This window comes from Tenrec ecaudatus, chromosome 10 (assembly GCF_050624435.1).
Source record: "Tenrec ecaudatus isolate mTenEca1 chromosome 10, mTenEca1.hap1, whole genome shotgun sequence".
In the NCBI taxonomy this organism is placed as follows: domain Eukaryota; kingdom Metazoa; phylum Chordata; class Mammalia; order Afrosoricida; family Tenrecidae; genus Tenrec; species Tenrec ecaudatus.
Genome location: NC_134539.1, coordinates 97,364,213 through 97,380,398, shown reverse-complemented (window position 1 = coordinate 97,380,398; position 16,186 = coordinate 97,364,213). Strand labels below are relative to the sequence as shown.

General features: G+C 36.3%; 1 protein-coding gene and 1 pseudogene across 17 annotated transcripts in view; one reads left to right on the top strand and one right to left on the bottom strand.

Moving 5' to 3' along the window:
- The window catches only part of NCOR1 (nuclear receptor corepressor 1), a 184,940-nt gene that overhangs the window by 57,708 nt on the left and 111,046 nt on the right, over positions 1-16,186 (top strand). For all 17 annotated transcript variants that reach the window (XM_075561014.1, XM_075561029.1, XM_075561027.1 and 14 more), the window contains 2 exons: positions 446-628; positions 12,909-13,022. In XM_075561014.1, the coding sequence (XP_075417129.1) occupies positions 446-628; positions 12,909-13,022 (297 nt within the window). The remainder of the gene's footprint in view (positions 1-445; positions 629-12,908; positions 13,023-16,186) is intronic.
- On the bottom strand, positions 3,775-4,180 carry LOC142458118 (2-iminobutanoate/2-iminopropanoate deaminase pseudogene; annotated as a pseudogene).

The window sequence follows — 16,186 nt, the reverse complement described above, 5'->3', positions numbered from 1 at the left end:
TACTTCCAAATTAATGAATGATATGAATAAACTATAAAAGTGATGTATACATCTGGCTTGAAGTGAATGTGTTTGACAATTGCTATTACAGGGCTACTCTGTGAAGAAATACGTGGTGTCCAGTAGAGGAAAATCAAAGCATCCTAATGCTGCCGTGCTTAAGTGCTCTGCTGCTAACAAAAGAGTTGGCATTTTGGACCCACCCGCTGTTGCGTGGCAGTAAAAGATTCTGTGATCGGTTTCTGTAAAAATCACAGCCACGCGAACTGTACAGAACAGGTCCTGTATGGTTGCTAGGACTTGGGATTCACTCCATGGCACAACCACATAGACAAAACAAATCTATTAATTTAATTATGTTTTAAATTTTGCTTTTTAAATGAAGAGAATCTTGATTCTAACACTTATTAGCAAGGAATAAATTGTTCTTGCTTTTCTTCTCAAGGATCCTGCATTTGGAGGCAAGCATGAAGCTCCATCCTCTCCACTCCCTGGGCAACCATGTGGAGATGATCAAAATGCTTCGCCTTCCAAACTCTCAAAGGAAGAGTTAATACAGAGTATGGATCGTGTGGATCGAGAAATTGCAAAAGTAGAGCAACAGATTCTCAAGTTGAAAAAGAAGCAAGTAAGTTTTACTTTATTGTTTACTACAATCTAAGACTGCATATATTGACTCTCCACATTTTCAAACTTTATGTAAAGGGAAGCATACCATCTTGACTTAAAAATAGTTTTATTGGCATATAATTCATATATCATACAATTCAGTAGTTCAGTTAGATGCTCATCACCACAATAATTTTAGAGCATTTTTCTTCTTTCTTGTATCCCTTGTTGTTAGCTTCCCATTTCTCTTCAACCTTCCCTACCATGTCTCCAAGAAACATTAATCCATTTACTGTCTCTGTAGTTACCTATCCTGGATTTCACACACATAAGAACATTACATCCCCTCAAACCCCCCGGCCCTCCGACAAACCAACCAAACAAAGCTAACTATAATAACAAAGTAAAACCTCAATAGAAAGTAACGTACAAAATATTTAAAAATTGAAAAATTTAATGGGTGAGATGGGAGATCAAATGATAACATGCTAAATATTAACCTAACTGCATCTGTAGTAATTGACTTTACAATGCTCTCTATGTGATTACAAAGTTATTCACATCCCTTGACTATGGTGAGAGGAGATTTTCTGTTTCTGGAGGGTTAATCCATATGTGGAATCTGCGAATGGATTTTGGGCTTCCACTATCATCCATAACCTTCTGCAAACCAGGTTCAGAATTAACCCCTGATACCATTCCCTCCTTTGGGTTTGGGCTTTATTATTGATAATCATTTGGGTCACACAGGCTGGAATACTTCTTCCATGTGGATTTAATGGTTGATCTCTCACTTAGATGGCTGTACAGCATGGCTTTTAATTTTGCTTTTAGGTTTGTTAGTTTCCTTCATTCATTGACTTGCCTGATTATCGGTAGGATAATTTGTTTATCCTTACGATAGCGTGTAATTTGATTTCTCTTTGAGTCAGTTATATTTTATGTTACTTGTATGTTTCCCATTTTGCTTATGTATTTATCTGCAGATGGATACTCTTCTTGTTTATGTTTTTTCACTCTTGTCAGTATTCTGCAATTAACATTGGTGTACAAGATTTGTGTCCCTGCTTTCAAGTCTTTTGGGTATGTGGGTGTATGTAAGAAAGTAGGGTTCTAGTTCATACTTTAATAGGTTTATTCCAAACAAAACATTTATAAACATCTGGTCATTGATGGCTGCAGATAAGTTGACTCAGTAATATGCTTGTGTTAATCTTATTAGTATGCCTTCAAGAAAGGTTCTGTTAAAATAATGACTTTCAACAGGATTTACTGGGCCAGTTAATTCAAGGCATATATGTCATATCAGAAAGTTATGACAACTGGGTTTTTTTTTTATTCCAAAGACATTTTTTTTTTCCTTCCGGCAGCCGCTTTCTCGTAGAACCCTCCAAAGACAGATTCTTTGTAAATTTTTTTCAAGGACCAACTTGAAGGCATGTGATGCAGACATTTTAAAAAGTTGAAAACTGCACTGGTGAGAAAGAGGCCTAGCAAGCAGCACTGAGGCATTTGTTACATCACGACAGTGCACTTTTGTGTTGTTCATGGCAGTGAGGGCTGTTCTGTAAGGATTATGTTGGAAAATCTTACCTCATCCACCTTAGCCTTGCTCTTGCCCTTCCAGACTTCTTTTAGTTCCTCAAACTCAAAGAACATTTTCTTTTTTAAAAAATCATTTTATTGGAGGCTCATAGCAATCCATGCATCCATTGTGTCAAGCACATTCGTACATATGTTACCATCATCCTTTTCAAAACATTTTCTTTTTTACTTGGGCCCTTGTCAAAGATCGTTTTCAAAGGAACATGATTTCAGATGCTTGAGAATACCAAAACTACATTCTGACGAGATGTAAACCAAGAGTGCAGAATTCTCTGGAGAAGGGCTCTCTCTTTCACTACCATTGAGTTGATTCCAACTCAGAGTGAGCCAATAGGATGAAGTAGAACTGCCCTTTGGGAATTATAAGGACTGTGAATCTTAATGGAAATGGAACCAGAAAGCTTAATTTTTCTCCCACAGAGTAACTGGTGGGCTTGAACCACTGAAGGTTAGCATCCCAGCCCAATGTGTAACCAACGGTACCACCAGAACTCCTCTGGTAAAGGTTTCGGGAGAGAATGTGTAGACTTAGATGGGCTATATGTTTAGAAACAATAGCTTCACATTTTGGTATTACTGTTGAATGAAGGTTTCTATGATTCTGTGTAGTAGTACTTTTTGGCTTCCCTCAAATACCTATGGGTGGATTTGCTGTATTTTATGATTGCTTTGTGTTTACCTTTTTGAGTTTGTGTGACTATTTTCCATGTGACTTCCCCACTGTAGATTCATACCAGAAATGGGAAAGGTTTTAGTTTTCAACACCCCTTTCAACATTTATTCTTTGTAGGTGTTTTTTGGGGGGTGTGGGGGAGTGGTTGAGAATAATTGTAGTGGAGTGAAGTGGTGTGTCATTCTAGCTTAGATTTGCCATTTCCCTAATGACTAATCATGTTGAAGATTTTTTTATGTGGCTATAATCCATCTGTTTATCTTCTTTGTAAAATGTTTTTTTTAAAACTTTTTATTAGGGACTCATGCAACTCTTTTTGCATAAGTGTAAAAATGTTTATCCAACTCTTTTGCCCATTTTTAAATTGAGTTTGTCTTTTTTTTAACTTGCACATCTATTTTATTTCCATTAGAGAAATATTATCTCTATAAAATTTTGGTCCACTTTCTTCTTTGTTTCTGCCATTCAACTTGGATACTTTAAATTTTATTCAAGTAAAAGCAGAATCATGGATCTGACACGAGGGTAATACCTCACTGTATTAGTAAGACTTAATTGGATTAGATATGCTCTATTATTTACCCACCGGGGTAGCATCTTTTCTACATATTGTTTCCTGTCACTTTGATTTATCTGAGTAACTGTGTAATGAGTGAACCTTCGTCCACATTTATTATAAATAAATGTGAGTTATAACACCAACAATTAAATTCTTCTGATCTTCAACACATGTTCAACTCACCCCTTACAGAGAATTTCCACACACACAAAATCATCAGATTATTTTGGTCAAGCTTTCACATCAAGCATTGATTACAAAAATTAAGTGCTAATTTTAAGATATTTTGAAAACCCCAGACGCTCCACAACACTGGTCCCATTTATAGTCATGCTGATGAGATTGGTCCTAGGATCACTATGGCTTCAATTTCAACCCGGCCCCTTTGGGCAAAGCAGCAACTTGGTAAACAGCTCGAGCGGGAAAACTACTCTTGAAATACTGCTTATAGATGTCATTGATAGTGGCGAAGTCATTTATGTCAGCCAGCAGCACACTTGTCTTGGCCACATTCGTGAAGTCATATCCTGCAGCTTTCAGGATTTCACCCATTTTTGTAAGAGCCTGCTTGGTTTCTTCTACCCCCCTCCTGGCACAAGCTGTCTGTTTGACGGGTTCAGACCCACCTGTCCCAAAATGTACATGGTCCTGTCGACCAACAGGACTTGACTGTTGGGACCAATGGCCCCTGGGGCTTTGGTGGTGCTGATCACCTTTCTGATTAAGGACGACATGGCAAACCTTTTTGCCCAGCGGAACCTAAAAAGAGCAAGCACCTATGGCAACCTCAGTCCTTCTCTTGGAACTAACTAATCCCTTGTCTTTTTGTTTTTGACTTATAGAAGTATTTTATGTTTTCTACATATTAAACCTTTTCGGATACATTTCCCTAATAATTTCTCTCATCTGTGGCTCATCTGTTTGCTGATAAAGCCTTTTGATGCAAAAAGTTTTTTTGTTAAGATCATTTTATTGGAGGCTCTTACAGCAATATAACAATCCATACATCAATTGTATCAAACATATTTCTACATATGTTGCCATCATTATTTTCGAAACATTTACTTTCTATTTGAACCCTTGGTATCAGCTTATTTTTTAACCCTTCCTCTCCCCCTGCCACCTCATGACCCTGACCGTTGTCTCCCTTCACCCATGATTTTTGTAGTTCATCCCCTTCAGGGGTGTGGTGTGTGGTGTGGTGGGGTGTGTGTGTGTGTGTGTGTGTGTGTGTGTGTGTGTGTGGTGTTATGTGTTGATCATTGTGATCGGTTTCCCCTTCTCTCCCCACCTTCCCCCTACCCTCCTGGTATCGCTACTTCCATTTCTGTTCCTAAGGTATTTATTTGACCTGGATTCTAAGTGTTGTGAGCTCTTACGTGTAGCAGTGTACATGCTCCAGTCTAGCCTGAAGTGAAAGGCAGGACTGTAGTCATTATAGTGAGGGGTGAGGGAGCCTCAAGAAACCAGAGGAATATTGTGTTTCATCAATGCTATTCTGTGCCCTGGTTGACTCATTCCCTTCCTGTGACCCTTCTGTGAGGGATGTCTTATTGTCTACAGATGGGTCTTGAGTCTCTGCTCCCATCCCTCTCTTTGTCAACAATAGATTTTTTTAGTTAGTTAATTAGTTAGTTTGGGGTCTTAGATGCCTGTTACTGGATCCTGTTGACACCTCGTGATCGCACAGGCTGGTGTGCTTCTTCCATGCGGGCTTGTTGCTTCTTTGCTAGATGGCCACTTGTTTAACTTCAAGCCTCTAAGACCCCAGACACTATATCTTTTGATAGTCAGGCACCATCAGTTTTCTTCACCACATTTGCTTGTACATTTATTTTGTCTTGAGCAATTGTGCCAGGAGGGTGAGCATCACAGAATGCCAGGTTGTTAGAACAAAGTGTTCTTGTGTTGAGGGAGGGCTTGAGCAGAGCCCCAAAGTCTGTCCACTACCTCAGTGTATTATGCAAAAAGTTTTACATTAATGAGAACCCATTTATTCCTATTTTTCTTTTCAGAATACATTGTCAAGGACAAATCTTGGCTAAAAAGATATATAAGAAGACTTTTTTTTTTTTATGAGATCGGAGATCAACAATCAGAAGCCAATATGAAAACATAAAAAGATAGGGAATCAAGAATACTAGAAATGGAACAAAAGAAGACTATAAGAGAAAATACTGGCACATTGTGATAAATGTTACTAATGCCACAGAAATCATGAAAAGGGAACCTAACTTACTGTATACGCTTTCACCAAACCCTTAGTAAAGTATTCAAACAGATACCAAGGATTTGAAGCTTTACCATTGTGTTTTCTTCCAGGGCTTTCACTCTACATTTTAGTAAATACTCCATTTTGAGTTAATAATTTTGCAAGTCATGAAGTGTGTATCCAGCTTTATTCTTTTGCATGTATAGATCCAGCTGTCTTAGCATTATTTATTGAACAGACGATCTTTTTTCCCTATTGAATGGATTTAGCATCCTTGTGAAAAACTAGTTCATCATATATATATGTGTATATATATGTATGTGTGTGTGTGTGTATATATATATATATATATATATATATATATATATATATATATATAGAGAGAGAGAGAGAGAGAGAGAGAGAGAGAGAGAGAGAGAGAGAGAGAGAGAGAGTGTTTATTTCTGGACTCAGTTCTGTTCCGTTAACCTAGTTACTAATTATTATAGATCAAGAAGTGTGAGATTTCCTGTGTTCTTTCTGAAGCTTGCCTTGTCTATTTTAGACCTCTTGCAGGTCTTCATGAAATTAAAGATTGATGTATTTTATGGAAAAGGCTAGTGGTAGTTTGATAGGGCTGCATTGCATTGATAGTTGGCCTTAGATAGTATTAACATTATAGCACTATTCAGTCTTTCAATCCATGCCTCCCTTCCCCCAGTACTAATCATGGTTTTCAGTGAACAAATAATTTACCTCCCTGGTTATGTTTATTTGTAGATATTTTACTGTTTTTGATGCTGTTGTGAAAAATGGATTGTTTTCTTAATTTGCTTTTCAGCTTATTGATATGTATAGAAACATGATTTTATGTATTGGTCTTCAACTTTGTAGATTTTTACCAGCTCTATTAACTTTCTTTGAATTTTTTTGCATATAGAAGTGTGAAGAGAGCTATTTTTACTTATTTCTTAGTGGTTATCATGAATATTAAGTTATTGTATAACAGGTATAAGATTTCTATTTATTACAATGAATAAGATAGGGGAAATAGAAAATGGTGGAAGTTAACAATACAGTGCATGTACTTTATGCCAGTGATTTATATCTTAAAAATGTTTAAAGTTGTATATTTCATGTAAGGAATAGTTTATCTGAATAAATGATACATTTTTTAAAAAGCATAGAGAAGAAGCTGTTGGACAGACAGTAGATTACTGATTGCTTATTGCTGGTAGGGATCAGAGCACTGAAGTAGATGGAAGTGTTGAAAATTTTGTAGAATTTACTGTGGTGCTGGTTGCCCATGTACCGTATGTATATATACTAACAACCATCGAATCACACAGTCTAAATGTATGAATTGAATGCCATGTGAATTATATTTTAGTAAAGTGAGTTATTTTCCTTTTAAAGAAATAATTGGATAAAGAAAGCAATGTATCTCAGATTTAAATCTGCAAACTAGACCCTTAACATTCTTAAAAGAAAATATCGGAATGAGGATGTGGGACATAGTTTTTAACTATGAGTTGTTAGGTATGACAACAAAAGCATAAGTAGTAAAATACAAAATACAAGAGGGCTTCAAAAGTGAAATGAAAGATAATATAATTTCTCCATGAATTTTTTAAACACCCCGGTAGATAAATAGGGCCCCATAAAATTATATGTGATATGACATATTATATATATCTTTATTATCAAATAGACATTCACTTGGAACATATCCTTTTGTGATCTTAAATGTAAAGGAAAGACAAGAAAGAGAGGAGAAAGATGCGGGGAGAAAATCCATTCAGATGGGAATCTTAAAATGTCTATAATAATGTTTTTGAAAAATAAAGAGTTCATCTGGTAAGTCCATTGCTCTTCAGGAAGGACCAAGTCAATGTCTTATAAAATAGGAATGCATCCATTTCCCCCCTTTTTTTGCCTCTATTCATGAGAGTTTATTTAGACTTAAACTTCCTTGGTACAGATGTGCTAATCCTGTAAAATAAAATAATGGAATACATACAGGCTTTAGTTTGCCAAATTACTGTTCACCAGTCTTATATTAATTAACACCATGTTTAAAAAATATTATTAGTTGGGAGTTGATACACATATATCATCCATTTCACTCTTAAAGCTGTCCTTCACCATCTGCTCTGGTTAAAGCTCTTTTCTAGTTCCTGCTGAAATCTTGCCTTTTGGGGCTCAGTTAATTTTTACCTGTTTGATAAATAGTGCCCATATAGGAACAAAATAAAGAAGATTAAATGGTTAAAGAGACTGAAAGAAATAAAGGGATAGTGGGCAGAAAACAAGTAAGAGGAGGGATTGGAAGAGATTGAAAGTGTTTCCAGAAGGAAAGCAGGAGCTGTGTCTGTTTCAAAGGCTTATACAGAACAGGCTTCTTGAATAAGGAGCTTGGGTCCCATGCTGCATCATTGATGTGTCTGATTACCTGTGTGATCTGTAGCACCTTCTTCATTTTGCTCATCAGAGAACTTTATCAACAAAGTAAACGTGGGGAGAAATTTTGGGGAGCTATTTATTCACTAAAGAGCAAATACCCAAGTGTTTTATAAACTTTACAACTTAATAAGGAAAAGACAACCCAATTTAAAAATGGGCAGGACTTCAGCAGACATTTCACCAAAGAGGGTATTCAATAGTCAATAAACACTTGAAAAGGTACTCAGTGTCATTAGCCATTTGTTGTTTTTCTTTCTTCTATTTTTAAAAAATCATTTCATTGGGGGCTCTCACAGCTCTTACCGCAATCCCTACATCCATCCATTGTGTCAAGCACATTTGTACATGTGTTGCTATCATCATTTTCTTTACTAGAGCTCTTTATATCAGCTCCTCATTTCCCCCTCTTCCCATGAACACCCCCCCCCAATGTCTTACACCGACCACTGTCTCCCTTTACCCATTTTTCTGTTGTCCATCCCCCTAGGAAGGGGTTATATATAGATAATTGATTTTTTTATTGATGCTTGCCATCAAGTCAGTTTGGATTCATGGTGTCCTGTCTGCACAGAGTAGAATTGCTCCACAGGATTTTCAAGACTCTGTTATGGCCCTTCAGAAACTTATATCAGGCTTGTCTTCTGAAATGCTTCTGGGTGGGTTCAAACATCCAGTCTTTCAACTAGTAGTAGTCTTACAGTTAACCATTTGACCACCCAGGGACTTGATCCAAATAATGAGATAGCCATCTCTCATCAAAATGAGGATGATCATAAAACCAGAAAAAAAACGTCAAATCCCACTGCCTTCAAGGTGATTCCAAATTACAGTGATCCTGTAGGATGGAGCAGAACTGTTTTATAGTTTCTTTAGACTGTAAATCTTTTTGGGAAGCAGAGAGACTGATGAGTTTGAATTGCCATCCTCTTGACCAGCACCCCCAATCCTTAACCCTGTGTGGCTCCAGCGTCAATAGGTATTGGTGAAAATAGTGAAGAATCTGGAACCATCATCCGTTGCTTGTGGAAATATAAAATAGAATAGCTTCTGTGAAAAATAGCATGGTAGTTACTTAAATAGGTGAACATAGAATTTACATACACCCAGCAAACCTCAATTCTAATCCTAGGTATCCACCCTGAGGAAATGAAAACAATAATCATTGTAGTTTTCACAGTAAGCAAAATATGGGAACCACCAAAAAAAATGTTCATTAACAGATGAGTGGGTAACAATGTGGTACATTCATACAATAGGATATTATGCATATAAAGAAATGAAGTCTTTGTAAATATAAATGTTAAAAAAATCACTTTTATACTCAACAACTCAAATATTTTGTCTCAGTGTGTACACTGCAATTCCTTCAGTGCACCACCTTTCATTCTACCTCCTCTCTGTTTCTTGTTTCCATTCCTCCTTTTCTAACCCAATGAAAATGTCCTTGGATAAATGCTGTCCTTTTTTCTTGAATTGGTTTTTTTAAATTTAAAATAAATCATGTTATTGGGGATACTTACAACTCTTATACCAATTCATACAGCAATGGTATCAATCACAATTGTCCATGTGTTGCCATCATCAATTTAAAAACATTTTCTTTCTGCTCCAGCCCTTGATATCAGCTCCTCATTTTTTCCCCTCCTTCCCCCACCTTCCAGATTTGTTTCTTTTTAATCTTTCTATTTTAATAGTCTTTTCCAGGGCAACATAGGTACTAAGAACAAACTGATTTCTTGAGAATTGTAATTTCTTTCCCTATACTAATTTCAGAGATTCTAAAAGAAGATTCCAAAGCAGGCTTGGAAGGGCATCAAGAAGAATTCATTCCCATAAAACTGATCTGACATCTACAACTCTCTTTCTTTTGCTTATACAAACAAGAAGCTGCAATACTCCTTCTTACGTATTTTCAAAGTGCAAATTGTCGTGGATGCATCTGGGAAGATTTTTATCCTTTCATTTGGGTGTGGCTTAATAAGTGTTGTGCCTTTGAATTGATTCCAACTCATGTTGATTCCATGTATTGTAGAGTAGAACTGCTCCACAGGGATTTCTTTGTCATTATTTTTTTTAAGTTACTATTTTTATTGTTGAAAATATACACAGCAAAACATTTACCAATTTCTGCATATACAATTCAGTGACACTGATTACATTCTTCAAATTGTGCAGTCATTCTCACGTTTTAAATGACCTATTCCTACCCCGTTGCATAGATGAGCTGTGACCCCGCCCACACCCCAAGCTTCTTACCTATCCTTTTGAGTTGCCGTTGTTAGTTTGTTCTCAAACAGACAGTTGTTTGGAAGAGCACACAGTACTTTAGGCAACGATTCTTTACTAACTAAGCCAAGCTGTTCTTTGGCTTAAGGAAGAATACAGGTGGTATTTTTGGTTTAAGAATTTAAGCTTAAAGATTATCCTCAAAGAAGTTGTTTGGCCATTTATTCAGCCTCTGGCTCCAGAAAGAATCTGAATTAGAACTCTTTGGATTTCATGAGAAATTGAAATCTGCTCTGTATTTTTCTCCTTTGGATCAAGATTTTTCTGAGGAATCTTTGCTAAAACATTTAGTAATGATTTGACTGTAATTGTAATGGAACTAATTTCAGGCTATTACAGGGTGGGTTATCTACCATGGGTTATCTGTTACCCTTATTATCTAAGGCAGTAAGCATCTTGACAGTTGACTGATAGTGAACTTACGCTGTTTTTATACATGTGGATAAAATAGCATGTACTAGTTGTTAGACACTGACTTGACTCTGCAAAGGCTTTTGACTATGTGAATCATAACAAATTAAGAATAGGCAAAGAATAGGAAGTCCAGAACTCTTAACTGTGGTCATGTAGCGCCTTGACCAAGAGCCATTTATTTGACCAAAACAAGGGGTGACTGTGATTTCAAATCAGGAAATATGTGTGTCAGGGTTATATCCTTTACCATACTCAGTCTATATGCTGAGCAAATAATCTCAGAAGCTGGACAGTCTGAAGAACTACGTAGCATCAGGATTGGAGAACGATTTCATTAATAATTTGCACGATATGCAGATAATACACCTTGCTTATTATAAGAGAACTTGACACATTTAACTGACGAAGATCAAAGAATACAACAGTCAACATATAACTAAAATTCCTCACAACTGGCCCAATAAGCATCAGTGTGATAAGTGGGGGGAAAACTGAAATAGTCAAATGTTTCATTACACTTACGTCCACAATCAATGGCCATGGAAGCAGCAATTAAGGAATCTAACAATGTATATTACACTGGACAGATCTGCTGCACAAGACCTCTATGAAGTTTTAAAATGCAAAGATGCCACTTTGAGGACTAAGGTGCACCTGACCTAAGTCATCTGCAGCTGAAGAATTGATGCATTTGAGTTATGATTTTGGTAAAGAATGTTGAATATATCATGTGCTGACAGAAGAATGACCGCTTTAGAAAATGTACAACCAGTGTGCTGCTTGGAAGTGTGAGGATGGCAAGACTTCATCTCTCATACCTTGGACAGTTATTATGAGGGAGCACCTCTAGTATAAGAACATCGTGCTTGATGTAAAGCAAGAACAACAACAACAACAACAAAACGACACTAGCAGGATGGATTGACATAGTAGCAACAGCCATAAACAAAGAGGGCATAGTTGTGAAGATGGTGCAGCACTGAACAGTGTTTTCTCTGTTGTAATAGGCATCCGTGAGTTGGAACTGACCCAATGGCCCTTAACAACAGCAGGTATTGGGTTTGCTACTGAAAAAAGCAGCCAGCAAAGCAAACAAAATCCTTGCCTTCTTTAAAGTAGCAATAAGTGAGCATTACTGAAAATTTATAGTTGTAATATTTGCCTGTCACAATATTAACGCATGAAAAGGCAGTATTATGATTTTCATTGTATATATGAGCATTTTAGAAACTCATTCAAGATTAAGCTTAAGGAACTAAAAAAGGTCCTTAGATCCTATCACCCTCTGGCTTAAACCTGGATTCACTAATATAGCTAGCCGCCTTGCTTTATAATTCTGTCCACCAGCAATCCATCTTTATGTAGTATTGCTAGTACCTCTTGGATGGAAGAGGGGTGTTACAAATAATTAAGAAGATAGGGCACTGTGCTGATTTAAGCATTAGCCTGCAACCATTGTCTACCATATTTCTATGCTGTAATATAACAAGTTATTTTGATACAAATCTATCTATGAAGTAACACCATCTGTTTAATTCCTTGCATTTTTAGTTTAACAGAATTAGAACATAAATTGGAGTATAGAAAGGGTGTTTTACTGTACATCATATGAAGGCCTTCCAAAGTGGGAAGTTTACATTATCTTCTATTCCATTTTACACGAGCTTTTAGAAGCTCCTCTGTGTGCATACCCGGGGAAGCACTCAGGAGCCCTGGTGGCACAATAGTTCAGTGCACCACTACTGTTTGAAAGGTTGGCTTAGACTCACCCAACAGCTCCTTTGGTGTAAAGACCTGATCTGCTTCTATAGATAAAAGCCAGGAGGTTTCTGGGGCTGTTCTACTCTGTCGTACAGTGTTGCTTTGAGTTGAATTTAATCAGTGGTACACAAAAACACTCATAAATTTGCGTTGTTTAGTTATTAGCAAAAAGAAGCCATATTGGTTTTCTTAGAACCCCTGGTTCATTATATTGTAGTAGATTATTAAGTGGTCAGGCTATGGAAACAGTAAGACATTTCTCAGTGACTTATTTCTGGCGATTAATTATTTGTGGAGGTGACCCGCAGTGCAAGCCTGACCTGACTCTTTCCCTCTTGGTCTCTTAGCAACAGCTTGAGGAAGAAGCAGCTAAACCTCCAGAGCCCGAAAAGCCTGTGTCCCCTCCTCCAGTGGAGCAGAAACACCGCAGTATTGTTCAAATTATTTATGATGAGAATCGGGTAAGCTCATGCCATTTTCTTGTGACTTTTTTGGTCATAAATAGTTTGATTATAAATTAGTTGTATAAAAATCTGAATTTTTGTTTTAATATTCATGAATTTGGTTGTCTGAAGCCTAGTGTTTTTTCCTTACAGATATAAAGAAAGTCAACAGTTATGTTGTAAATCATTAGATCTTTTTATTGGTTATGAGAGTATACTATTATCAGTTAAGTCACTTCTGTTATATCAATAACTGCTAAGATTAGGTAGTACATAATATAAAATAGCCGTTCTCTAGTTTTTTAGTGTATAAGGGTCATTCAACACCAAGTACTGGTAATAAGTTGAGATAGGTAACTGAGTATGGAAATAAACTTTACTATCTTCAGAATTGAAAGCTGGGATTTCAGAGGTACTATGGTTTGAACCACAGAGTCCCGGTGGAGTAGTGGTTTTGCATTGGGCTGCTAACCATAAGGCCATCAGTTCAAAATCACCAGCCAGCTAAGAGTTACAGACTCGGAAAATCACAGGGGAAGTTCTACCCTGCCCCATAAGGTCACTGTGACTCAGAATTGACACAATGGCAGTGTGTTTGGTTTTTTGCTTTTTGGTCATTTGAACCTTTAGTAATAACAGTCTGAGGCCATTTCTGTTTCGGCCGACTTTGTATCTTTAGGTTCATTAAAACAAAATCTTCTTTTAAAGAAAATAAAAACGGAAAACTTTCTGGTTTCATGCCCTTAATATTTAAGAAAGTCTGGCCTTAATTCTTTTAATACTTTGGTATTTTTTAAAAAAACAGACCTTGGTTTATGAACTATTAATTGAAAAGGAAATAAATTATACTTCAATCTAAAGAAAATTTCCAACAGCTGCCTAACATTAAACCTGTAGAATTTGTCTTCCTAGTTACCTCAAGTGTTTGTTTAGATTATGTGACTTATTTTTAGAGATAATTTGAGACATCAAACAGTAAGGCTCTATCAATAGCTCTTTTATAATTTATTTCTATGTTGCTGTTTTAATATAAGTATCACTTGAAACCTTATAATAAAAATGAAAGGTATAGGAAATGATAGTTACAAAAGTTTTCACAATTCTACATGAATTTTTCAAAATAACTTTTATACACTACTGATCATTTTCACAGTGATCTCATTGCTTTATAAGACTCTCAGTCTTGTAATTTAAACTTCTATTAGGCTCTATTACTGGTTTTCATATATCCACAACCAATAAAATATAAATATGCTTTAAGTTCTATGGGAGAGATTAGGTTTGTTAGCTAAAGGTGACCACAAGGCAAAAATTGCTTTCTTTCCTCCCAACCTATTATTTTGTAGTAGTGAACAGATTTATCAGAATCTGTGTATCTTATTATCTATAAACTTTATGGTAGTCCAGATAATAAAGGATGTTGGCTTTAGGAAAGGCAACTGTGAATAATAAATATTTTGAAAAGTGATCTGGGATTTAAAGCTATACCTATATTTATGTGTGTTAATATAGATAATCATCAGATATACCAAGATAAGTCAAAAAGTATTGCTGATAGGATTTCAATTTGTACATACACAGACTTGTTCCAAACAATTGTGTTTAGACATGGTATTGGATGGCTGCAGATACGTTTTCTCAGTAATGCACTTGTCTTAGTCTTGTTAAGCATGCCTCCAAACACACAAAAAATTCCAGTCAAAACAATGACTTTCAAGGGGTCTGCTGGGCTAAGTAATTCAAAACACAGAGACCACTTCATAAGGTTATGGCAAGTGCTTTTGGATTCCCTCGAACTGATCTTGATAGATTTTCTCGATGGGCACAGGACAATCATTTTTGTGTTTTATGAAGGCATTTTAAGAAAACTGGAAAAGTGCATTGGTGGAAAAAAATGTTGATAAGATGGTACTGAAGAATTTTTCCCCCTGACATGACAATGCAGCTTTCTTCCAAAGGATAAAAGTCTGTCCTATAAAACTTTTCATGGGAAACTATCCCTTCCCATCTGACAGCTTTCTTCTTGTTCCTTCACACTTTCTTTTGTTCCTAACACCCTTCATCCCCCAAAAGAGGCCCTTGATTGAGTCCCTGGAGGATAGGAAACTGCTGTTTTAACATGTAAAGCTAGTAGGAGACTTCTTCAGAGAAGAATTAGACCAATGGAAACACTTAAGGTGTTTGTCAAACAATAGCTTCCCATATGGATAGTTTCGTTAAATAAAGGTTTCTATGACTTTGTAGCAATAGTTTTAATCTGTCCTCTAATACTTCAGTGGTAAGTGCCAAGGTCAGGTAAAATTATGGATAATTAACCCTATTTTTTGGGTTAGTTTATAATTAGTCTAATTTACTGAACGGTGAAAACAGTTGACATTAAGTTCAATCCCAGTGGGGGTTAGTGAAGAGTAGAGTTGGTAACAGAGTAGTTGCTTTTCAAAGAGTGTTTCAAAATAAAATACCGACTCTTTTCTTTTGCATTGATTTTCACCTATATTTAATTCAATGATATTTATTAATGTATTCAGTTACTTAACGAGCCTCTGTCTTATGGCCTACTACACAATTCCGGTATTTTGTAGATGCATCATTAAGATGTAAGGACAGAAAACTATGGAACTGTATTTGATTGAAAATTCATAATTTGTGTTTAATTTTCATTTATGCATTTTTTCATTAATTAGTGTAGGGAATGTTTCTTGATACTTGTCAACAAAATGGAAAACTCCTTTCAGACCTTTTGTTCTCATTTTATCATTCAGTGTGTTGGGAACTCCGCCCACCCACCCCACCTCCGCAAAACAAACAAACAAACAAACCCAAACCCCCCAAAGCAATAAATAGCAAATTTGAAATCTGACCTTCTTACAGTGAATATTGTTTATAATTTTTACAATAATTAGAAATCTTTTCTACACATTACTATCATTGCTATTGTTGTATTTGTATAGTCATAGAACTGTATAAAAAGTTCCTAAGATGTTAAGAATTCGCACAGATGAGGTTAGAACATAGGCTTTCTCACTGCTAATTCTCAGTGCTTTTTCTGCCAGATCAGGCTGCCTTTTCAAGGCCTTCATTGCTTCTTTAGCCCTTTTAAAAGACTTCCCTTCTATGTTGGGCACTACAGGGTGGGATAATGATCTCCGTTTCTTACTTCAGGCTAGACTCTGAGGGAATTA